The sequence below is a fragment of the Coptis chinensis genome, chromosome 5, assembly GCF_015680905.1.
Source record: "Coptis chinensis isolate HL-2020 chromosome 5, ASM1568090v1, whole genome shotgun sequence".
Taxonomy (NCBI): Eukaryota; Viridiplantae; Streptophyta; class Magnoliopsida; order Ranunculales; family Ranunculaceae; genus Coptis; species Coptis chinensis.
In genome coordinates this window covers 95067118-95092316 of record NC_141460.1, presented here as the reverse complement: position 1 = coordinate 95092316, position 25199 = coordinate 95067118, and the positions used below count along the sequence as shown (strand labels likewise).

Genomic DNA, 25199 nt, shown 5'->3' with positions numbered 1-25199 from the left:
ACATGCCATCTAAAGCATACCAAGATCATAACAGCTGACTAGGAATTTCGCTAAAATTATTTCTCCACTCTCAAGTCGTCCATTCGGTGAAAAGCTACCAAAGTACCAACACCACTGTCCATTAAAAATGAAAATCCCTCGACGATTATTGCCAAGTCTAACACGTACTTCACGTAATCCAGAAAGACATTGCTCATCATGTGTTTTTCTGAAATTGACAAGAAATAATCAAAAGAAAGCGAGGGAAAATGAATAATGCTTTACCAAAAAGAAAAGTAAAAAATGATTAATAAGAAAATGTTCACATACGTGATACGTTCACATGTAGATGCTATGTTCACACAATCACACATGTTACATGTTGAAATGAAGATTGAGATTTAAAATGGAGAAGTCAAGCAAGGACATTCAGGTCCCTAGTATGAAACCAACCACGAAACAACTAGGCAAATAGATTCTGCATTCCCAACAACCTGCGCCGTGTATATGTTTTTTGACACCAACAACTTCCCTCTCCTCCATCATCACAACAAACTTTGTCAATGCATATATCGATCCAATAAGATTAACTAGCCTTAATAGTATATCACTAGCAATTCTTAGTTTAGGAGAGATACTAATGTCTTAATTTTGGAGGGGTTGACCTATATGGCTCGTGGGCTATAGCATTCCAGAATGACAAAAATAATGTTGTTATTATTACCATATATATATATATACTGGGGCTAGCATCACGAAAATGGATAGAAAGAAGATTGGAATCAAGAAGCTTGTCAAATGAAATAAAGCTTGGTTTTGGATCTCTTTGTTTCACTCAATTATTCTGGTCATGAACTCCTGGAACACAACAAAACATACAGATCAATATCATTGCTTGTCTCAGTCCCCTGAAAACGATACGTATCAGAAAATTTTATATTTCAATCCTCTACTTGAGCACGCTATCCCGAGGATATTCTCATAAAAACGAGATTCGAGACCGTTGGATGTGTGATCCAATTTGTTTTGTTGGATCACACATCTAACGGTCTCGTAGCCCTCATCCCTACAAGAATATCCTCGGGTAGCCCAGGCCAAATATAAAACTCTAATTACCTCGTTTTACAAACATGTCAATTAATTAATTAATTAAGTAATACATACATGTAAATGACACAAGATGGTTATCGAATAAAGTGATAAAAAGAGATCAATGGTCCAATCTCAATCTACAACACAAACCTTATCCAAAACAAAAAAAAAGGAAACAAGCCCACGAATACAAACAGATTTGTTGTGTTGTCAGAATTTAATATAATCTTGGCACACATTCCCAAATACTAAAAAGATCCATCAAACTCTTTACATATATATATGTTATAACCTTTGACTACTTCATCACCTTTTTTTTTTTCTCTATTCGATTGTTTTCATCTTTATTATTAGAGCTGGGCTAAAATAAGATGGAGAAAGCTTTTGATCGACAGAAAGTTTTGTTACAACATCTTCTTCCTTCTTCTTCTTCTTCCTTTTCATCTCCTCTCTCTGTAAGTATATATTTCTTTTATCCTACTTGGATCTATATTATGTTTAATAAAGATGTGAAATTTCTTATTTGTTTATTAGATTAATTGGATCAAGTTCCTTTTTTTTTGCTTGTCAAGGCGTCAATTTGTTTGGCTGGGGATAGTGCTGCATATGAAAGAAGTTCTTCTTTTGGAGATGATATTGTAATTGTTGCGTAAGTCAGATGGAGTTTTTAATAAGTTTGTTGAATGTTTTGAGTTTGATGTTAACATGTTTTGTATTATATATTACAGTGCGTATAGAACTGCGCTTTGCAAGTCAAAGCGTGGGAGTTTCAAGGATACCTATGCTGATGATCTACTTGCACCTGTTTTGAAGGTTTCTCATTGGGTTACATTAATTCTCGTCCTTAATTACATTAATTTTGTTCATGATTCATCGTGTGGACTGTTTACTGTAGGCTGTGGTAGAGAAGACAAATGTAAACCCAGCTGAAGTTGGGGATATTGTTGTTGGCACAGTGTTGGCACCAGGTTCCCAAAGAGCAACTGAATGCAGGATGGCAGCGTTCTATGCTGGCTTCCCCTGGTATTAAGTTTTACATGCGTCTTTCCTTCATAATTTCTTTGTTACTTTCATTACTTACAATGCTTTCTTGTTTTCTTCGACCAGATACTGTTCCCCTCAGGACTGTAAACAGGCAATGCTCATCGGGTCTTCAAGCAGTTGCAGATGTTGCTGCAGCAATTAGAGCTGGATTTTATGATATTGGTGAGTACAGCAATTAGAGCTGTAAGCATCTATTTCCTCCTAGAGTATGTGAGTTTTCTTGTAATCACTGTTGGTTTTAAATGCAGGTATTGGTGCTGGGGTGGAGTCTATGTCATCAAATGCAATGGCCTTTGAAGGGTCAGTTAATCCAAAAGTATGAACTCTTTTCCTCTGTTCATTTTCTTTATGGAGGTTTCTTTTCGGAGGGGGGGGGGGGAGTCTGTTTTGTGAGTTTGATAATGGTGATCTAACAAATCAATATCTGCAGGCCCAAGACTTTCAGCAAGCCCAAAACTGCCTTCTTCCAATGGGCGTTACATCTGAAAATGTTGCTCAGCGTTATGGTGTAACAAGGCAGGAGCAAGATCAGGCTGCTGTATGTGCTGTAGATCAGTTGATGATTTTCAATTAAATGCCAGTTATTTTCGTTTCTGACACATGAATATATGGAATTAGGTCGACTCTCATAGGAAAGCTGCTGCAGCAACTGCAGCTGGTAAATTTAGAGATGAAATCATTCCTGTAGCCACAAAGGTAAAGTCTTTCAAGTCATGTCAGTAAACATTTCTTGTATATGTTTGCTGTTTATGTTTTCTGGAAAGCATTATTTTTGGCCTTTGTTGCTGTTACTGCAACTTGACATGATTCTCATCTCATCTGGATACTTTTCATTTTTTGAAGATCGTGGACCCAAAAACTGGTGAGGAAAAGCCTATTACAGTCGCCGTGGATGATGGTATTCGACCAAGTACTACAGTTTCAGATTTGGGAAAGTTAAAGCCTGTATTTAAGAAAGATGGGTCAACTACAGCTGGTATTCATTGATCTCAGATGTTGGTTGAACAGTATTGATCTCTTACTGATTATATGCATGTCCCTACACCCTGCTGAATTTATAATTGTGTATAATCAGGAAACTCTAGCCAAGTGAGTGATGGTGCTGGAGCAGTCCTCCTGATGAAGAGAAGTCTGGCCATGCAGAAAGGACTTCCAATTCTTGGTGTTTTCAGGCATGTAATCTCCCTAATGCTAAAGATGTATTATGGACTACTTTCAAATTTATCATTTTATTCTTTTTATTTTCATAGTTATAAAGAAAAATAAGAACAGTCTATAAGAAAGTTGAGAGAAGCTACTACAATGTAGGAAGGAATAGTTTCAAGGCTATAAGGGAAATATATAAAATCCATTTGGAAAATTGAGGTCGCCACATAGACCATCGACCTTAAGAGAAATGGTCATGACATTTCCACGCACTACTAGATGTAGGAATGCAAATAAGCAACAGATTCTGTGGAAGTGTGAAAAAATCTGTTATCACTTTCTACTCATTTTAATTTTGATTATTTAAAAACAACGTACTTCAGCCCTCAAAGAAAGATATAAAATAAAACGAAAACAAATTAAATACATATTTACTACTATTCCAAAAACAAATTATTCTACCATTCACGCTTTATGCAAACGTTGGTTTTGAGGAAATGCATTATTATGAAGTTTAGTGTTATTTTCATATTTTTTAAGTTTCCATATCCAAAGTATTTTTACCCGGAGGAAACTAGTTTTAATATGCTCAACTTCTTATGCATTCTTATTTGCTATTATATAGGAGTTTTGCCGCTGTGGGAGTGGATCCTGCCGTAATGGGAATAGGCCCAGCTGTTGCAATTCCCGCTGCAGTAAAATCTGCTGGTCTGGAACTTGATGATATTGACCTTTTTGAAATTAATGAGGTAATGGTCAAGGCATGAATTTCAGTATTTGGCATGCATTCGGTAGATTCAAGCACCTAATCCTTAATGACATTTTTTTATTCAGGCATTTGCCTCCCAATTTGTTTATTGCCGGAAGAAGTTGGAGATTGATCCTGCAAAAGTGAATGTAAACGGTGGCGCTTTGGCTATTGGACATCCTTTGGGTGCAACAGGTACTTGGGATAACTTATCATCTTGCAGAAAGTTATTGAAGTTCAATCTATACTGTATCAAACAGAAATAAAACGTAGGGCAAGTTATAGGTGCTGTAATTGTTCGTGCTATTTTGTGTTGCAGGTGCCCGATGTGTTGCCACGCTCTTGCATGAGATGAAACGCCCGAGGCAAGGACTGCCGCTTTGGAATCATATCAATGTGCATAGGTTTGTTGCTCTCTTTTCAGCTCTCCTGTTCTTAATCGATTTCTGTTTATGTGGAGAAGTTACCACTAATCACTTTAATTGAATGCGTTATATGTTTGCAGGCACTGGGATGGGGGCTGCAGCTGTTCTTGAACGAGGGACTGTGTTGATGACCTTTGCAATGCTCGGAAGATTGAAATCAATAACTTTCTGTCCAAAGATGCGCGATAGAACACTTGAAAAGCTGCTTTCCAGATGACTGACTGCATTGTGATTTTGTTTAAGTCCAAATAATGAAGTGTAATAAAAGACCTGTGACAGGTCTATCGAAGTGGTTCAGCCTTTCTGCATCTCATGCATTAGAGCTGTCAGCTTGTAGCAAGCAGTAACTGATATTAAGAATTAAAGCTGAGGTATCTAAGATTGACAGTGATGTTCATTTGTTTCACATACTAAATTATTAAAGGGCGTGTTAGTATCTTTGGTAAAATGTATCATACATCATACTCAGCAGTAAGCACTCCTAGTTGGTCAAAAAATATCTCCTGTAATGGAATCCTCCCAAGAATGCCGGCAGGCAATCTACTACTTGTGAGCTGTGCATGCGCTACTGCAAAAATGGACACGGGTTTTTGTATCTTGAATTCCGTTTGTTTATGGCTGAAACTTTGCATAGTTTTGGTAAGAAACGGAGAAGCATATCAATACTCTTATTTTCAGGAGCAGAATGTTAGAACATTTATGTAGGGAAGGAAGACCCATACAGTTACCTTTTCCAAATTCTTCTGCACGCTTAACCAAATTGAACGGGAAACATTGATTTTGGGTTGTTTTCTCCTTAACTGAATAGCTAATCCTACGACTGAGGCGGGAAATGAACTGCATTCCACACTCTAATGGTTTACTTATTACAAATTTACAATACGTTTTAGAAACAGGAATCATACTTCTGTAAATTCGGTCCAAAGCCCAAACAGATGAATGAAGGTATGTGAAGAATATATATATACATACTGTAATAGAATCTTTAAGTAGACTGATTACTTCACTCAGACAACTGCACAAATTATCTGGGTACATTCTCCTAGATAATTTTACTTCGGAATTTTAGAATTTTTGTTTCTCATGGTGCATTATACTTAATTGCATTCTTCACCTTCACCCCGACTAAACCAATTTGCAGGTTCAAGAAATGCTATCATGTGGCCGGCAATGTCCAAGCCTTCCTTTGGTGGTAAGCTCATGGTATAAACATGCTCAGGTGGCCAGCTAACCAAATTTGGTTCAGATCAGAAAATGGAATACTAACTTTTAAAACTTAAGTAAATTTATAAATCTACTGGAATTTACAAAGTCTCAAAACTTGGTCACATCTTCAACAGGCTGCCACTTCTTCTGACAACCCCACCATGTTTCACTTTTAATGTTGCCACAGTTCTATACATTTGCCAAAAATTACATTTTCCAGTAGAAGGTACATTTTTTCTTACACACTTTTATCTCAACAGTTGATCAACCTTTAGTTAGTTCAGTTAAGCAAACAAAGGGGCCTCGCCTTCAGCCTGTTAGTGTTTACCAGTACAGCAGAAAGAATTCTACCAACTGCCACTGCATATTCTCCGTAAGCATTCTTTTCTCAGAGGTGAATCTGTATATATTGCTTTGACAAAATTTTCTACCTGCTCAAAGTCAACCATAGCACACCATTTACAAAGGGAAATTTGTTGACACTTTCTAAAAAAATGATATAAAGACAGAAAAAGAAAAAAAAAAACATGATTTGACAACCCATTACGTCATACTACGGTTAGTTATCCTAAATCAACTCGAAAGCGAGTGTCAAATCTTCTAATAGCTTATGGCACAAATTTATATTGATAGGAGGATATTGACTACTTGAAAAGGGTGAGTGGTTGCCTGAAAAATGGAAGTAACCCGGTTAACCACAAAGAACCCAACTTCTATTAAAAATAAATTCAGAGGCTCCTACGGGTTTTTGATGGAGTGATTACTTTATTGCTACAGGCTACAGTACCTGTCATATATTTCAACAAGTATAGATTGATCACTGCTCAGAAATGTTGTTCAAGAAAACAATTAAGAACACTTATAAAACTATGTTGCAAATTCAGGTAACCATGCATGAGATCATTTCATACCTCGGATGATGTAAAACCACATTTAACCAGTTCACCAATTTCCCAAGCATTTGTAATAGATTTTAAAGGCATATCCAATAAATCTAGCAAGACGTAACAGATAATTAGCTTAAATTGGTGAAGGTAAAACTCCAATCAAGATGACTTTGAGTATGATAAAGAGATTCTACCAGCCAATTTCTGTAGTTTAGGTAAAGATGGTATGAGCTCCTCCAATGACACATGTTTGACATCCTCTTGTAACTTCTTTCTTGCGTATACGACATTCAGGGACTCAAATAAAGATGATAAATTATGTAGCAACATGTGAATCAATCTCTGAACCTGAAAAGGCACAAGAAAGCAAGTGACACTTTGGGGCTTAAAAATTGGAGCAGGTCATATATATGTTTGAGCATATGAAATTCATCTATTGCAAAATCCGTCCCTCCCCCCCCCCCCCCCTTTAATTAGAAATATCAAATTATGTCAATGATAATACCTGTAAAGTTTCCTCAGCCGCCATATCATCTAGAAGAAGTATATCTTCTAAGATTCTAGAAAGTACAAAATCTAGAATTGTGCACATAGATCTCTTGTATGTGGATGGCAGCAAGAGCGGTTCCCATATCATTCGAACTTTCTCAAGGGTGAAAACAATCTAAGAAGATGCATAAATTTTCAAAACATGTACAAAATCAACTTACATAATTTAAGACTTAATACTGAAGACATAAAATCTTCTCATGCCATAAAATTATTAAGTAGAAAATGTAAAAGATAATAACTTGAAAGCAAACTACCTGATCTATACTGAACTTTGCACACTCATACTGTTGCATCTGATGGGTATTTTGGAACCCGTCAGCGCCATCTACAGCCTGATAGATGAAAAGAAGGGAAGATGTTCTGAAAAACTGCAAACTTCAGGTAGGTGAACTCCGACAATCTGACTTGAGGAAAGAATTGCGACTTCCTTACCTCTTTCAAGTTGAAATTTACTAGTTGAATTTGTCTCCGAAGGATATCTCCAGCCATCTGACCATATCTTGGTGCCAAGTCTACAAACACTGCCTGTTCCTTTAAGCTGGCAGGGAAATCCAAGCGATACTACAAGAATGCATATCATACATAAAACCTTTCAGATATATTAATCGGGACTTAATAAATTTATAATATCACGTATCACAAATTCGTAATTCAAATCAGCAGTATGTTGGAACGTGGAAGCTTGCAATTGGCAGGGATTTCCCAAAACTACAGCAAATAATCAAAACTAAAAATATCAATTTTTACTCGAAAGTCGAAACTAAACGATGACAAAACATTTTATAAATTTTTGACTGCAAAGTTTTGCATTACAAAATGGCAAATTCTAGTTGCGGTCCTAAGAAACGCAACATGAAGCTCAAGTCTATACATACCAGTACAAACAGACCAGTCGACCAAACAGAATTAGCCTAGCAATTAACTAAGAGTGTGAAAGTTATGCAATTCTATAAAGCAGGTGCAATTATGGAGATAATTGAAATATTGATAAATTTTTCACTGGAACTTTTGGAATAATATAACAAGAATGAGCAAATAAGTACACACAATGCACAGTTATGGGAAAAAATAATCATAGGGCACCTAAGAATAATATCTTGAAATTGATTAATAACAAGTATGCTAAGTGAAGAAGCAGTATGATTCCCAAATAGGTTGCTCTAAGATTGGTGAAACTAGAGCTCAAGCTTCTGACAAATCTCACATCCGCATGTCACTCCCTACAGTTTCATCTATTTTTAGGAATTTGAATGAGAACAATTCAAGCCTAATTTCTATTTTTTAAATTTCGCTATATTTTTTTACTAAAGCACTCCTTTTAGCACTGAAGAAGGCTTCCTTGTAAATACTAAGTAGGCTATGTCCTGTGTTTATCTTTCTTTGTTAGGGCTCGAACCTACAATATCACCATTATGAGCGAGATCATGTTGTTCATTGGTTCATTGGGAATTGAAGAGGAAAATATAACAACAAATGAATGCAAATCAAGGAAGTGACAGAAACACATGTATCCAGGAAAGAAAAAATTGATACTAAGGTAATTTCCCATAGTACAGGGCAAACCTGAAATGCAAGCCCGAGAATCTCCTGCGAAAGGAAAAGGCAGTCATTGTGCACAATGATGGCAACTTGGTTGATGCTATTGAGCTGCTTCTCTAGCTTCATATGTCAACATAAGGAAGGAAAGAAAAAGTATTAACAGTCATTAGTAAGATTCTTGTCACATATACCTGAGAAGAAATCATTCTTTCATTATTATTTCTATTTGTTAAAGAAAATATATTTTTATTACAATAAAAGGGAAACTGTAGGATGAGATATCCTGCATACAACAAGACAGAAAAAAAAAGTTACAAAGAAAGAAAGAAAAAATAAAAAAATAAAAATAAAAATAAAAATAAAATTCATCACCCAAGTGCAAAATAGAATTCATATACAATAGAAAGGACTTGCGACACAGCTTGTTGCACGCTTGTCCTAATTATTTGTAAAATTCGTTATCATTATGAGTAAAATTTCCACTTAAAAAAAAAAAAAAAAGGAGTAAGCTCCCAAACCGTGTGTCCCTCTCCAAACTCATCACCCAAGTGCCCAATAATAAATCAATGGACCACTGTACAAGTGCCCAATAAAGAATCCCTTCTGAACAAGAAGCCCCAAACCGTGTGTCCCTCTCCCACCTCATCACCCAATAAGCTACAAGCTCTTTAATGGATATAACTAAATCCTCCAATGAGTAAAGTACAAGATGCCCATGCAAAGATTTTAAATATGTAAGACTTTGCAATTACAAAGGAAATCCATCATTTGTAATTGTAAATGCTTCTTGAGCACAAACCTGGACAGGTATTATAGCTTCATACAGAAGTAGAACATCCCTTGCAGCATAGTAAAACTCCCTGGACACTCTGGCTGATGACAGGCAAATATCCTGAAATGATCCACCAACATCATAAAGACCATTTGCAAGGAGGAACACCGTGTAGAGTGTCCATCATAATTCATAGCTAGATAATGAATATATTTATAGGGGTTGCGTAATATAATTATCATTTTACTGATAAGGGAAAATATGGAAACTGCATTTTAATGACGACATATGATACTAAAGGGCTACAGAACATTAAAAGACAGTCGGTGATCTAACAGACTGACATGGGAAAAAACATCCCAAAGAAAAGCAAGCTTTAATCTCCTAAATGAGAAATCTTTATCAGCTGGGCTTTGAGTGCACAACAAAGAATTAACCCCTTCCGGTACACTTTTATCATCTACACTCTACAGAACCTTCATCCAAATTTTTGGACATTACCACCAAAATGCATGAAACATTTTATTTGCCGTCTCTCCATTTATTAGTTTTAGGTAGGCAGCTCTAACTCATCCTCGTATAGTAATTTTCCTAGTCACAAAATTAATTTGAATCTGAAAATCTTATATTTACTATAGATGGTAATAATTAGGAGTGTCCACGGTTAGGTTCGGGCCGGTTCTAGATAAAAATAGAGACCGAACCAATCTACTCGGTTCTTAACATTCAAAACCGAAGCCGAACCAATGTACCACAAAAACCGGATGCAAACCGAACTGTAAATTCTGTTCGGCTCGGTTCCAAAACCGGTACTGGCCCCTTTTCATATGATAATTTATTAATTATCTTGAGGACAATCAGGTCAGAAGCCTGATCCCATCTACTCAATACATCTATGCAAGCCTACCCATTTAAATAGATTCAGATGTATTACCGTTTCTATGTGTGGCCAATGTGGGACTATTTAGTATTTCCTTGTTTAACAGCTTAACTGCTTAAGACAAGACTTTGGTGTTTGTACTGGTACTGTGACAATGGAGTACAACTCAACAATTCACATATGTGAAATAAGTTATAAGTTTGTTTAGGTGAATGCCAACACCATTGTTATCTACTTATATCTTGTCAATGTGCTTAGCCAACACAATTTAGATGGGAGTGGGTTGTTGCAAGTAGGGGAGCTGGAGAAGTGATATGGATGAACAAAACAATGTTTGGTTCAATGGATTAAAGAAAACCCAAAGTCTATAGTTCATATATTATTCTTGAATCAAGATTTATGGTTTATAGCAAACTATGCTAACAAACAACTTTAAGTTAGAAACGTAATAGATATGGTTTCGCTGGGTCTTGTTGAGTCACCAATTTTCTGCAGCTACCACATAAGTTGTTCTTGTTTTGAGTCTTTGTTTCATTGGATTTGTTACTGCTCTTCTAGTTTTTGGTAAGCTTTATCGCTATTCGCTACCGATCAGCTTCCCCGTGATTTTTTTCCGTTGTTGCTGCCTCCTCAATTGGCGTTGAATTGAATGACAGGGGAGATGGATTTTTTTTATATGTAGTCAGACTGTTTGTTTCTTGATTTGGTATTTTTTTAGTTTCTTGATCAAGGTTTAATGTTTTGAGTTTGTTTTAATTGAAGTCGATTACTAAAAAAAGGAATTGATGAACATTTTTCATCTCCCTTCGTTACTATATTAGTATATTTCAGTTGTATAAGAAACAACCCTTTAAAGTTTCAATTCAATAACTTGTGGGAGAGCTCTTGTTAGTATATAGGTGGATTGGTGGAAATTTGGAGTTGCGGAGATGGCGAGTTGAAATCTGCTCCATCTTGGTGGAGAAGACAACTGTTCATTGATGAAGAGATTAGAATATTAAATCTAATCCAACGGTTCTGATTAGATCTCCATTTTATTCGATATAAAAGAATAATAAATTCAAAATAATAACTATACACGGTTCGGTTCAGTTTGTACCAGTTAACCGAGACATGAAACCGAGAACCGCACCAACCCAATCGGTTTTTAGCTTTAAGAACCAAAAACTGAACCGGTTCTGCTAGAAACCGAAAAAACAGGCCGGTTCGGTTCGGTTTTTCGGTTTTCGGTTATTGGTGAACAGCCCTAGTAATAATCTATCTTCCACAGGGTTAAACATTTCCATACACAGACTAATATTCTCCAAAGAGGTTCAAAGGCATAAAGAGCTGATACAATGATTGTGTACTGCAAATCAGGCACACGTTTTTGTTTTTTCGAGGTGTGTTAGTACCAACATAAAATCTTCTTACTAAATGAAAGATTACCTGAAGCACTTGATGCACTAGTTCCATCAACTGTGCTCCTGCTTTAGAAATAATGCATCTCTCAGGCATGAAAAGAAGTTCAGGAGTCTGCTCAGGAAAATCTTCTGCAACTCCATGAGCATTTAAGCTATTGCTTTTCCTTGTATACTCCTAAGACAAGCGCCATTACTAAGTGAGTATAACTTTCCAATTGATTCGTTAAAAAAGGCCTATCTATCCGATGTACTCACTGGAGGAACTGAAAAATCACATTGTAGAATTAGATTCCTAGCCTTTGCCATTAGTTCTTTCTTCTTCCTCGAAGCAAAACCAACTTCAATATTTTGAGCATAGTCACTCAACCGTCTATCCTTGTCATCGGTTCCGGAAATAAACTCTATTTCCTCTAATGCAGTCTCAAATTCAGATGTAACTTCTATTATCTTCTGAAACTCTGGAAGTTTTGAAGCATCATCTGGAATGGCCTGAAATAAAGCATTGGTGGAGACATCATTCTCAACTCTCAAGTAACCAAACCTTTACAGAAGCTACGTCATAAGAAATTGAGATAAGAATCTGATTGGGACATCGGAAAATTATGTCTGTGCTGCTAAAAATTATGACAGTAGTTCAGGAACACTAGAAGAAAACAATTTCTTTTACAAATAACCCATTAAAGTAAAACAGAAATAGGCTTTAAAATATTCACAGCAACACGGATTTGGTTAAGGATAGGATACAAACCTTAGAAAGGAAGTTAGAAATAATTAACTCTGAGATCTGTGGCCATGACAATCGACCAAAACACCTCATCCATCGGCCATTTCTTAGGCATACAAAGTTGTAAATGAACTTAATAACTCGAACGATCCGTGAGTAAATACAAGGGATTTCAACCTGCAAATGTATAGTAGCATACAACACTGTGATAAACTACATAGGAGAACTATACACTTCAGAATGAATAGTAAGAAAAAGAAAAGCTAACAATTACAATTTCGATGTTAGCAACATATATTTAACACCCTTTTTCTTCTTTTTCATATGAGCATACTGAGATCTAACCAAACACAATCCAAAACAGTATAAACTTTTAAGGACCAAACATTATACTTTTTATGATATTTGTATGCAGACAGAAACCCAATAAGAGAGAAGAAATATGGCCCACTACTATAAACAAATCATGATCTCGTGATTCCCAAAAACTATGTCTATAAGGTGAATTTTGTGCACACATTGTTTTCATTTATGCACTCTGACACAAACTTAATTAGGAGTAGTGCTCACGACCAAAGATTTGAAAAATATACAAAGGAACCATGTCCACGAGGTGAGTGCAGCCTTAATAAGGCTTAAAATAATTTTTCATCAGTCTGTTACCTTATTTCCCCCTCTTTTCTTTTCCTATCTTTAGAGTGGAGAAACCAGTGCGAGCCAGTCACTAATTATTAGTAAATAAAATCTTAGTATGGCAAGCTAATTGGAACCCCTGCCTCCGAGATAAGATCATTCTAAGTAAGCAGCATTTTCTTCCGTGAACTTGAACTATATCATTGAGTTAAGACTATCACATTAGTTAAGTTAAGACTTCGAGAGTAGTATATTTTACCTTTGAGTCGGATGACGACGGGAATAAAGAACTGCTTCATCCATTCCCTCAATATCATCTTCTACAAAATCAAAGTGATATCCATTACTAACCGTTGGAATCACGACAAACTTGATTAACAAGTCAGCTACCTTAGCAAGTCCATAATCAAGTACTCCAATAACCTACATATATAATCCATAAAAAACCAAAAACCCAAGTCAACACACACCCAAACCGTCATGCATTCATCACTAAACATAGTAAATGTAAATTTACCTCCATTGCAGTTAAAACCGTCCGAACCTCAACTTCTTCAACTCCCCCAACACTCACTCTACACTTAACTCTCACTTCCCCACCTTCAAACCGCACCGCATTACTCATAACGTTCGCAAACACATCTTCTACTTGTTCAAAACAATCCATCCACTCTTTTCTCAACAAACCAAACACCTTAGGCTCACTATTCACCACCTCATTCCCTTCACCACTAATACACAACCCAATCCTCAAATCTCTAACCCCTTCCGCGGCATCGACAAACTTCCCTACCCTCAAACTCTCCCTCACACCTTTCAATCTCTCAACTAACCCCACAACCAATTTCACCATCCCCAAAACCTCCTTCTTCTCAATCAACTCCTTCTTCCTCCTCCCAATCTCATCAACTATTTCCCTAATCTCGTTATCAATCGGATGGTTTGATATCAAATCAAGTAAGATACCGACATCGTTTGAAATATCGTCGGTTTTCGAAACGGCAGACGATGAATTAGCAAAAATATCGGAGAATTCAGAATGGTGTGAGATTATGTAGTCTTGGACTCTTTTTTTGATGTGCAGTGAACGGATTTGAAGACGGTCAATTAAGACACGGAGATCGGGTACTGATAATGGGGATGAAGAATCTAAATCTGTTGTTGATAATAGTTCGCGTACGTCTATCGATCCGAATAATACGTCCATCGCGTATAATTCAATCAATAGTTCGTTCGCTCGTCAGTGGAGAGAGGAAGAAAAAAAATTTTGCAGGAGAAGAAGAAGAAGTTTTATTTGGTTGTGGTGTTCGTTTTTACTGTTTTACCCTGACTTGGATGACGTGGGATGTGAACAAACTACGAAGAGCCAATGACCGTGGCAGGGGTTGTGTTAGTAATTTTGTGATGGAACAAAATTTGGACAAGCTTTTTTGGTTTGTTAGACATGATCCACAATCATAGAGTACAAAAATGGAGTTTGTATGATGTCTGATACAAGATTAGCCTCTCTCCAATCTCCATATATGTGACACAAAATTGGATTAAGCTCTCATCAAACAAACAAGCACTCCCATCTTTCTTTTAGTTTCCACGGCATGGAGCCATTCCTATATGCTGTGACTGTTGCTTCCGAATCAGACTCAATATATATGTTAAGCCATCCTCTGTCAATTGCTATTTCTGCACCTTCAATAATTGCGCAACACTCAGCCCAATAGTTGTCTGCAATCTCTAGAGGCTTTGCCAACTACAGCATGAAGTTGTTTTCATTATCTGTAAAAGACAGTCCATAGCCAGAAGGTCCCGGGTTCCTTTTGATGTGGCCGTCAACATTAATCTTGACATGACCATGAGCTGGGGGAAAACCATGTACATTGTTGTCAACACATTAATCTTGACGTGACCATCTTGTTGACTGCATCACCATGTTTAAAAAATATTTAGAAGATGAAACCTATACTCAGTCATGGTCTTATTTGGAAAGTTGGTGATGGTTTGTCCATAGATGCATGGAAAGACAGGTGGATACTTTCTTTAGATTCCAGTTTCACTCTACCTCCATTCCCCTCAGGTTTCAATCCCATGCAGATAGGCAAATTTGGGCGCCACATAAGTCTGCCAGCTATACGGTTAAATCTGCATATGATCTACTATGGCAACTCAAGAACAGAGACAGAAATGAATTTCCGTTGACAAAGTTGATTTGGAAAATAAAACTCCCCTTCAAAATTAGGTTCTTTCTCGGGTAGTGTTGTAAAGGACTTGTTCCTACTTCTGAGTTACTCGCATCCAAGGGTTTTGTTGTGGATAGCTCGTGTTCATTGTGTAATCATGGTGATGATTCTTAGTACCATATATTCTTACAATGCCCTTTTGCACGGGCTATTTGGCTGCAACAACAACTACATGCCTTGGTAAATATTCAAGCTCTGTCTTTCTCCCAGTGTTTTCAGAATGTCATCAAGTCTCTTATATCCTTAAGTAGACTCTAGACAAATAATTATATTATCAGGTTTGGAGCATCTTTATGGTGGATATGGAAATGTCGAAATGAAAATCGGTTTGATGGTTCTCAACTTGATACAAGACGTACTCTTCGTTCGATCAATGCACTAGTATCGAATGTTCTAAATTGGACTACAGATTCAACGAATCAGTTTCACTCAAGAACTCTTCTTCTAGTATTTTGGAGTTTTCCATGGAATAGATGGACAAAAATAAATACAGATGGGTTTTCGTTTGGTAATCCTGGTCCCAGTAGAGCTGGTTGTTTATTTCGACGGGATGATGGTTATTTCATTTGTGCAGGGTCTGTACCTATTCCTTATGCAACATCTTTGTTGGCTGAAACTTTTGCTATTCGAATAGCACTGCGCTTAGCTTCACAACTTAGAATTCCTCTAATAGTTGTTGAAAAGGATTCCAGTTTCCTATGCGATCTCCTTAATCATCAAAATAGCCAAATTCCATGGGAAATTAAGGAAATTGTGGAAGATATATGAGAATTGATAAGTGGAATTCCACAAACTTTGATTCAGCATTGTTATCATGAGTGTAACTCTGGGGCAGATTGTCTTGCAAGAATGGGATTGACACAAGCTCAACAAACAGATTGGTCATCCTCTCATCAACTACATAATGAAGACTATCCCTTTCTCTCTGTTTATAGTGAACTTTGGTTCTCCACACCTCCATCTTTTCTATGTAATATTCTTAGTATGGACGCTACTGGTGTGTGTAGATACCGTTTGGTGTAATTAAGTAATTAATAAATTAGTTTGGTTAACAAAAAAAAAATCTTGATGTGCCATGAGTTTCTTGCTTTTATATATAAGCAACACAAATTTGTGTAGATTGCCCTTGGTGAGATCAACACATTTTTATACTACCAAAGCAACTGCAATCATTTCTATTGCAGCAAAATATATAACTTAATGATACAAGAAATCATAAATAAGCAGTGCCTCAACATTTGCTGGTTACAACAATCAATTTTCACTGAACAAATACTCTCTTTTCTGTCTATGTCAATTGGACATAAATTCTACTAGCAGTTATACCAAAGATTGGATGTGTGACTGTTATTACAAATTTGCCAATATCAATTTTGAAACTCTATTTAATGAATCTGAAACCTTCAATAGATTAGATTCTGAATGAGAAGCAGACACGAATAACTTGACGCCTACAGGGAGGTTGCACTTATCGAGCGTAGACCTTTTGGAAACCATTACAAACACATAATCTTCTTTCAACATCTGCATATGAACAACCATGAGAACAATAATATATACAACAAAGAGTACAAAGTGAGTGAAACTCCAGTGGTCTTACATGATGAGCAATATTTTCAATCAGAAGTAGATCTTTCTTGGTCGGACTTCTTTCGGGATACTTTAATGTAGCCGTGGATTGAACTCCTGATTCCGTCCTTATCTACCCATGGTTTGTAAATTGTTTCCTACCCTTATCCACCATGATAGTTTCATGTCTTCTAATTATTATATCAAAACCAAAGATAATAACATCACATAATACCTCACCCCGACCAGGATTATTATCTATTAAAACAACTAACATTGCCCTTCATCCTTTTTCTGATACTATGAGTTTTTAAGCTTGCAATACAATATAATCAGAATAAGGATAAACGTTTGTAATTTCTTTGGTTTCATTACAAAAATCGTTTAATTGCTCGAATAAAGTTTCCGATTTACTATGTTGACCAACTCTCATAATAAAACAATGTTGAAACAACTCGATCATTGCATTTTTGTTAGTAATTCTAAAACCAACCATCAGGCCTTGACCTCATAGAATCGCACTCTGCGACAAAAGACCCGTCTATACATAACACCACACATAGAATTGTGCATTCACCATTTAGCTCCTAAGCGCGTAAAAGCTAAATGGTGAAAGCAAAATATGGGGGTGATGACACAATTCTCTCTCCAAGTCATTCCATTTTTTTCTTCACAAATCTTTCATTTTTTTAAAAAATCTTTCAATTTCATTTCTTTCCACAAAATGAAAAAAACACAAATAAATTCGTAAATTTTCCCAGTCTCCTATATACTCCCTTCATCCCTTCCCTTTTCTTTCAACTTTAGTGCCAACATTAATATTTATCAATATGAAAAATTATTAAAGGCTCTTGTAATTTTTTAAAGAGTTTATTAATGTAAACGCAATTACAAATCACATCTTTATTACAAACCAGAATACTTATGATATTAATAGCCAGTGAAACTATAATTTGTAACTCTTTTTGCGTTTTTTTTTTTATATAAATGTTAGTGAAGATTTCATTTTGTGTTTTATTTTTAAGTTTGATTTTATAGAAATAGTATGGATAGAAGAATATATTTGGAGTCTCACAGTCACCAAATACATTTTTCTTTAACGGAAAAAAAAATAAAATTTTGTGAAAAAATAATAATTTGGAGAGATAATTAGATAAATCTTGTTTATATTTTTATTAACTAGAGTTATTCAATAGCTAAAAAGATTGTGGCCAAATATGTGGTGGAGTGGTGCTTAGGAGACTTTTCACTCCTAAGCGCATAGGAACAAATTTGTTCTATTCAACCTAGCTAGCTTAAAACCAAGATACGTAGAGTTACTTCTTTGCCTTTTTGATCAAGTTGACAAATCAATCCATTCAAGAAGCAAGCTCAAAGCTAAAAATCACACATTTCTTAAATGTTCAACTCTCTTTCTGTATTCAAAACTATCTCCAATAAACCCTCAAATCCCCAAGAAACCCTAACTCTGTCTTTCATGTTACAATAAATCTCACTCATTGAAACATCTTATTATCTTATATGAATGTGTATATTGTTTTGTTTTCTAATTTTTTAATAAACATTGATGAGTCATCCCTTGAAATATTTGTTTCCAAGCTTTACTCAATGTTTAGCAAAAACAAATATTGCACCAACCAAAGTAAATTAGTAGCTCAATTAAAATTCATACTAAATGGGTAAAACTGTAAAAGTCATAAAACCTATTTTTTCATATATTAGTCAAGTAGGGATGTTAGATACTTAGATGTAGGACTCCCTAACTTTGAATTTCGATGGTAGAAAATGGATCAAAGGTACTTATAAAGCGGTCCAGGTTTAGATATATTTCATTTAAGGGTTTTATAGATATGCACCCCTATTTTGAAACGAAATTAGACTTGCCCTCCCAAATTAAGGAAAATGATACTTCCCCTCACACACCTTGAAATGTCTCTTTTATCTTGTGGTGAAATGTCCTAACTACCATTTGTGTAAAAAATATTCATTTTTATCTAAAACCTAACTCTATAATTCCATACCATTATTAATAACAAAAGTACATTGAGTTTGTCATTCATAACTCCCAGTTCTAACTCAAAGTTCTAGTTGGTTTTCAGTTAGTCAAGACTATAAGTACAACTATAATAACTACACCTAAATTACACTACTTACTAACTTTTTATTTAGACTTGCACCCCAATATAAACCTATAATTAGAGAAACACCCCCAACATTACTATTTTATTTTATTTATACGGTGTGTGAGTGTGTGTGGGTGTGTGGGAGACGAGCAAGGAGGATATATATCTTAGTCAAGCTACTATTATGGAGTATGGATTTGGCATCAACTTATCATCAAGTGTACAGTCGGTTGTTCATAAATGGTTTCCAAGTTGTCCGCCCACCTACGTAACTCTAATTAAAAAAATGAAGATTTAGCTAACCACTTCAGAGAACAATGTTTGAACTGAAATAAGTCCAGTTACAAATGGAGCAGAGACTTCCATATGCAGGTGTTGCTGGTGCATGGAAGGTTGCACACTTTTGCACAGGTGTGTGCCCAATCTAAGGAAGGGTCACTATAACAGCCAACTTCCTTCTTAGAATGCTCAAGCAATATCAAATTATAATTTATCAGAAAAACAATGTGCTTATCTTGATTTATTTGTAATGTTAGGCCTACCCCTACCCCTTGCTTTGGGGTTATCTTGTCGGTGAAGAAATACACTTCGTTTATTTCCCCATCCTCTTTCTCATCATGCTCTTCACCAACCTTGTACGTGAGAGAAATTGTTGTCATAACTTGTCAACTTGAGCTCGATTCAAATATGAAGTATCGGTCAGCCTCTCATACTGATTTTTCATTTCATTGTTGTGAGCTAGAGTTCTCAGTATCAAGTGCTGAAAATATGTTTCCAACAATGGTTGTGGAATTCCGACAAGCTAGCATTTGCAGTGTTAGCTAGTAGCTACTTTGCTGCTACTCTGTGCGTCTTGGGGAGCAGGAGCTACAAGCACGGCACAAGAAGGCTTTACGTTTTGCTGTACTTACCAAAATTTCTATAGCTTGGCCTTGAGAGGGTGGTGGACGACAGGAGTTTGGTTTTCTCTCCATTCTAACATAAGCCATGTACATGTCTTCTTGCTTTGGAGGAATTTTAAAAAAGTTATGACTTGTGAACTTGTCAGGTAGAAAGCTCATTCTGTGTTTCCTCTCTTGTGTAACACGAGTTTAGAATTATTCCAAAATTGTTTTAAAATTCTTAAAATTCGTATACGTCTCTCAGTGTAAGGAGGAATCTAGGAAAACTGAATTTTAATTGAAGGGAGAATTGTACAACTGGTTTCGTTTTTGAAAATATCGGAGAATTCAAAATGGTGTGAGATTATGTAGTCTTGGACTCTTTTTTTGATGTGTAGTGAACGGATTTGAAGACGGTCAATTAAGACACGGAGATCGGGTACTGATAATGAGATGACGAATCTAAATCTGTTGTTGATAATAGTTCGCTAGAAGGAAAAAATTTGGTATTTTGCAGAAGAAGAAGTTTTATTTGGTTTTGGTGTTCGTTTTCACTGTTTTACCCTTGACTTGGATGACGTGGAATGTGAACAAACTATGAATAGCCAATGACATCGCAGGGGTGTGTTAGTAATTTTGTGATCGAACAAAATTCGGACAAGCTTTTCTAGTTTGTTAAACATGAGTTTTTGCTTTCATATATAAGGGCAACACAAATTTGTATAGAACACATTTTTATACTACCAAAACAACTGTAATCATTTCTATTGAAGCAAAATATATAACTTAATGATACAAGAAATCATAAATAAGCAGTGCCTCAACATTTGCTGGTTACAACAATCAATTTTCACTTAACAAACACTCTTTTCTGTCTATGTCAATTGGACACAAATTCTACTGGCAGTTATACCAAGGATGGGAAGTGTGATGGTTATTACAAATCTGCCAATATCAATTTTGAAACTCTATTTAATGAATCCGAAACCTTCAATAGATCAGATTCTGAATGAGAAGCAGACACAAATAACCTGACGCCTGCAGGGAGGTTGCACTTATCGAGGGTAGACCTTTTGGAAACCGTTACAAACACAGAATCTTCTTTCAACATCTGCATATGAACAACCATGAGAACAATAATATATACAACAAAGAGTACAGAGTGAGTGAAGGTCCAGTGGTTTTACATGATGAGCAATATTTTCAATCAGAAGTAGATCTTTCTTGAAGGAACCTGTCGAGTTATTTAGTTTGAGGAAGACGAGGGGTGATAGTGGATGGCTTGCAAGCACAAAGCCAGGTATATTTGACAAACCTGCACTTGTTTTAAGTAGGAAAAACAATTTTCATCATATGTTAAGAAATAATACTTTACCACAGGTACAGGTAGGTCAGGGTTAGAGCAAACCTTTCCACAAAAGAGCAACGTTTTCCCTCAGTTTCCTGAGCAATTGGGGATTCTCCTCCAAGATATCAATAGCACTAATTGCAGCACTTGCGAGGTAAGGAGGCAAGGATGCAGAAAAAACATAGCCAGAGCTACTCAACCGCTGTGAATAAAGAAAGAGTGAGGAAGCAAACAAACATTAGTGCAACTCATCATCACTACTTAAAAGCAATAAAGGTCGAATCAGTTTTGAATAGCGATAAAAAATTCTAAGAAGATTCAAAGTTCCATTTCCTGTTTGCTAGACGTTAATCAAAACTAAATCAGCACATACTTGATGATCAACCACTCTAACACTTCCAGTACAAAATCCACCATCCGTAGCCAGTGCATGTCCCATGGAAGCGGTTATAATATCAATCTTATCAACCTACAGTAACAAAACAATAAATATACTAAGAGCACCATTGAGATATCAGCTTATCAATTGAACCAAGTGAATTTCAAACTTACTGGAACACCGTAATGTTCAGTCAGACCTCTACCAGAACTTCCAAGCACCCCAAATGAGTTGCTCTCGTCTAGCAAGACACGAAAACGAAATTTCTCCTTCAGTCTGATAATCACATCCAAAGGAGCTATCTGTCCAGAGTTCTGTAATCATTTGCAAACAAAAAAAAGGTATGTTCATATCGTGAACCACCTAAACATACAAACCCTCAAGAACATAACACCATGTTGTTTAAAATAAGATATGACTTGCAAGGGTATGTTTTACTAATAGTCTTCAAAAGAAAGCATTTGCAAGATCAGGAACTAGCACCATTTGCAAGATCTGTATGACGTCAGTGGTGAGAAACAGATGTCGTGGAAGAGATTAACCCCTTTTGAGACTACTACTAAACAGTTATTGACTTATTTCTATTTTTCCCACCGGTAGTTGTAAGTTTTTGGGAGAAGTTATCATTAATAACAAATTTAACATATCTGCTACGTATAATTTTGCAATACCTGGTATATAGCTTCAACAACAATGTAACGCCGTATCTTGCTAGCTCGTTTATTTTCTCGAGTAATTTTCTCCAGTGCACGTTCCAGAGACTCCATATCGTTGTGCTTAAAGTACACTACGGTGCTTCTAGAAAGATGAAGGCCATTTTGTATTCCCCAGTGGACACCGTCATCCCTGGTGTAAAGAAAAGTCGTTTGATCAAGGATAAGCATTCAAGTTCCAAAATACTAAACCTACTAATTAGAATTTGAACTTTAGGTCAACTCTAGTGATCCTTGAGGGTTGGGGAAATAAGCCATAAATATGAAGTAATGTGTGATAGTACTAAGTACTACGAATAATATAAAAGCAGATGACAAATCCTCTATAAACTTACGAACAGAAAACCAAAGCACAATCAATCTGGCGTCCAAGAAAGAACTAATCCAACTTCAGACACAACATTTTACTTTGGATCCATCACTTGTTAAAATATTGCTACTACTACGACACTTAATATTTTATGTAATATTCCAAAAAGAGTTTCTTCTAATAAAGCAACCTGAAGATGGAACAGTAAAAGTAACATGTACTCACGCAACAATAACGTCTCCTTTTTTACAAAAGGCGGGAATCGCACTGAACATGGTAGAAATTCCATAAGAATAGAGTATTGAATCAGGAGTTCCTATGAACTTCGCAACCCGCTCCTCACAGTCAAGGTGAACATCTAGATAAAGAACAATGTATTAGTGATTGGGTAGTGTATACTTATAAGAAAAAATAGGTCATAATACCAAGTGATCAACATTATTATGAATAAGAATCAAATCCAACTTCAAATATAAAAACTTCAAGAAAACATCTTAATCAAAAGAAGTCGACTCTTACCAATTGTTCCATAGAATCCACGTGGGCCACAAGAACCAACACCATATTTTTCCAGTGCTGCAGTACATGATTCCTGAGAACAAATGAAAACGTAAGTTTTAAATGAAGTTCAAAAGATAAAACAAAACACTAGGTAGTATAGTACACTAACCATTAGTTTCTCATGTCCTACTAATCCAAGATAATTTGCTGAAGCGAAGTTCACAACGTCCTTTCCGTTGACAATTGTGTGTGGCCCTGCAGCGCTGTTGAAATTGAAACTCAATGAACACATACCCAGTGAAGGAGATCGATAGAACAAAGTAAAAGTGACCTCTATCAAGAATATCATGGGAAGAGTTTAGACATAGAAGCAAGAAATTGTCGGATTCAAGTGTAACAAAAGTGAAGAAGAGGAGCTAAATCAGCTAATGATAAGGAACCACTTAATGGATCTGGCAGCACTAGATCGGACTTACTGACATTGTTGGTAAACCATCAGCACAATGAGTGCATCTAATAAACAAAGTAAAAGCTCCTCCAAGGGACCCCATCACTTCCTTTGAGTTCCATTTTTACAAACATCCTAACCTCACCAGATACTTAGCGTGTTGCCAACAATACTTTAGACTAATGCCAATTCATGTGGATTAATCTCATGAAGAGGGAATGGTTTCTCAATTTGTTTATTTGGAAGAAAAAAAAAAGAACAAAAAAATAGGTAATGGTGGTCAATAATACTGCAGGAGTATATCTTCCTTTTCTGATACATAATCATCCCAGCTGACACATGTGATCATATCCTAATCTGTGACCAATCTAGAAACACTTAATCAGTGAAAGGGGGAGCTCAGCATCACCTCTTGGGATTTTACTTGGAAAGGTACGCATCTATTAAAAAGCGATTAAACTCCTAAAGTGTCTCTCATGTAGAAAATTGCGTTTCTTTATCTACTGTATACAGATAACTACGATGAATAATAACAGACACAAGGAAACACAAATCCTTTCATTCCTAATGCAAGATAAACGAGAGCTAGTATTACCTTTCCAATACTGATGGTTCGAATTTCACCTCTTCCGTGATGGGAGGAATAAGAGATTCTGGAACCCAATCTTCACAAAGCTCATCTACTTCCTACACACAACACATGTCACATAAACATCCTGTATTTAATAAACTGACAATTCACAAACTCTAATAAAAATGAATCCATAAACCAACCTTCTCCGTCAATGGCTTCTTAGGTGGCTTATAACTTTTCTGTAAAAGTAGAAAAATAATTACAACCACTAGTAGACCTTCCGCAACATAATGCCCTTCATCCACAAATACAAAAACAACAACGTCAATTTCCAAACCAAAACACACACAAAATTATAAAAAAAAAAAAAAAAAAAAAAACATACCGCCAATATGCACACCAAAAACAACAGCTCCAGCAAAAGGAGCATTCAATGCTATCATTGCCCAATCAAAAGCTTGTTTCATCATACCCTCAACTGTTGACGCCATCACTGTCTAACAACAGATAATCAAATTCCTCTCATCTGCAGTCGTCAGCAGAATTCTCCTAAAAAAAATTTGCATACATTCACAAGTTATTCATCAAACAATAGAATTTATCAAAAGAAATAGATCATAAGTTGGTTTACCTTTTAAGAGGACGAGTCAATTCTTTGAAATCTAGAAATACGAATTTTTCTCTGTTTCGTAATATTATTATTATTCAGATTGACTTTTTATTACGTATCTCTAGGTTGGGTGAGAATACTGATTTTAATTTAACTTGAGTGGGTGTAATTAGAGGGGCGGACCCAAGAGTTTAACATAAGGAATTTCGATTTTAATGTTAATTTGGGAATGGGAGTGTGGGGTATTGGTCAAAAACGAAGACGACAAATGGTTTTCTTTTTTCTTAATTGGGAAACGGCGAAACGGTGTTTCTGTCTGCTTTTTCTGAAGACGTTGAGTTTTACATTCTTGGGAAATGATGTAAATTACCAATTTACCCTTCGAACGTGAAGTGTAGAAAATTTCATAGGTGAAACTTTTGGATACCCTTTTGGACCGAAAGATTGGGTTAAAATTGAAAATACGGAGACTAATAAAC

General features: G+C 36.0%; 4 protein-coding genes across 4 annotated transcripts; 2 read left to right on the top strand and 2 right to left on the bottom strand.

Moving 5' to 3' along the window:
• Positions 1–1321: 1321 nt before the first annotated feature.
• Positions 1322–2124, top strand: LOC147500406 (3-ketoacyl-CoA thiolase 2, peroxisomal-like). The gene is made up of 4 exons (XM_086562048.1): positions 1322–1526; positions 1644–1720; positions 1800–1884; positions 1967–2124. Exons 1-4 carry the CDS (start codon positions 1443–1445, stop codon positions 2099–2101), a joined length of 381 nt encoding a protein of 126 aa, XP_086418174.1. The 5' UTR covers positions 1322–1442; the 3' UTR covers positions 2102–2124.
• Positions 2125–4872, top strand: LOC147500405 (3-ketoacyl-CoA thiolase 2, peroxisomal-like). The gene is given in 12 exon segments (XM_086562047.1): positions 2125–2277; positions 2364–2431; positions 2546–2653; positions 2734–2811; positions 2959–3091; positions 3191–3287; positions 3887–4010; positions 4096–4204; positions 4329–4369; positions 4371–4413; positions 4515–4553; positions 4556–4872. Coding segments are annotated over 12 exon segments (1032 nt in total). The 5' UTR covers positions 2125–2153; the 3' UTR covers positions 4624–4872.
• An 829-nt stretch (positions 4873–5701) lies between these two features.
• On the bottom strand, positions 5702–14307 carry ATZW10 (centromere/kinetochore protein, putative (ZW10)). Its single transcript, XM_086562049.1, has 14 exons — positions 13548–14307; positions 13322–13453; positions 12615–12623; positions 12422–12574; positions 11929–12162; positions 11699–11848; positions 9418–9510; positions 8643–8738; positions 7512–7640; positions 7334–7411; positions 7033–7191; positions 6722–6875; positions 6552–6634; positions 5702–6071 (listed from the first exon to the last, which is right to left on the bottom strand). Exons 1-14 carry the CDS (start codon positions 14235–14237, stop codon positions 5988–5990), a joined length of 2244 nt encoding a protein of 747 aa, XP_086418175.1. The 5' UTR covers positions 14238–14307; the 3' UTR covers positions 5702–5987.
• A 6262-nt stretch (positions 14308–20569) lies between these two features.
• Positions 20570–24870, bottom strand: LCB1 (long-chain base1). Its single transcript, XM_086562046.1, has 13 exons — positions 24742–24870; positions 24496–24659; positions 24311–24405; positions 24132–24223; positions 23258–23351; positions 23107–23179; positions 22813–22945; positions 22236–22410; positions 21738–21878; positions 21559–21654; positions 21246–21387; positions 21025–21152; positions 20570–20948 (listed from the first exon to the last, which is right to left on the bottom strand). The coding sequence occupies exons 2-13, from the start codon at positions 24599–24601 to the stop codon at positions 20775–20777; spliced, it is 1449 nt and encodes a 482-aa protein (XP_086418172.1). The 5' UTR covers positions 24602–24659; positions 24742–24870; the 3' UTR covers positions 20570–20774.
• Positions 24871–25199: the final 329 nt, after the last annotated feature.

What these genes read in the sequence shown, in the direction of transcription:
- LOC147500406 (XM_086562048.1), top strand. Translation starts at nt 1,443, where the DNA reads ATGGAGAAAGCTTTTGATCGACAGAAAGTTTTGTTACAACATCTTCTT. An exon ending in GATGATATTGTAATTGTTGC is followed by an intron (nt 1,721 to 1,799) that starts GTAAGTCAGATG and finishes TATATATTACAG; the next exon opens with TGCGTATAGAACTGCGCTTT. An exon ending in TACTTGCACCTGTTTTGAAG is followed by an intron (nt 1,885 to 1,966) that starts GTTTCTCATTGG and finishes TGTTTACTGTAG; the next exon opens with GCTGTGGTAGAGAAGACAAA.
- ATZW10 (XM_086562049.1), bottom strand. Translation starts at nt 14,237, where the DNA reads ATGGACGTATTATTCGGATCGATAGACGTACGCGAACTATTATCAACA. An exon ending in GTGATTTTTCAGTTCCTCCA is followed by an intron (nt 11,849 to 11,928) that starts GTGAGTACATCG and finishes CGCTTGTCTTAG; the next exon opens with GAGTATACAAGGAAAAGCAA. An exon ending in TTCTCGGGCTTGCATTTCAG is followed by an intron (nt 7,641 to 8,642) that starts GTTTGCCCTGTA and finishes GCATTCTTGTAG; the next exon opens with TATCGCTTGGATTTCCCTGC.
- LCB1 (XM_086562046.1), bottom strand. Translation starts at nt 24,601, where the DNA reads ATGGCGTCAACAGTTGAGGGTATGATGAAACAAGCTTTTGATTGGGCA. An exon ending in TAGGACATGAGAAACTAATG is followed by an intron (nt 23,180 to 23,257) that starts GTTAGTGTACTA and finishes ATTTGTTCTCAG; the next exon opens with GAATCATGTACTGCAGCACT. An exon ending in TTGTTGAAGCTATATACCAG is followed by an intron (nt 21,879 to 22,235) that starts GTATTGCAAAAT and finishes AAATGATTACAG; the next exon opens with AACTCTGGACAGATAGCTCC.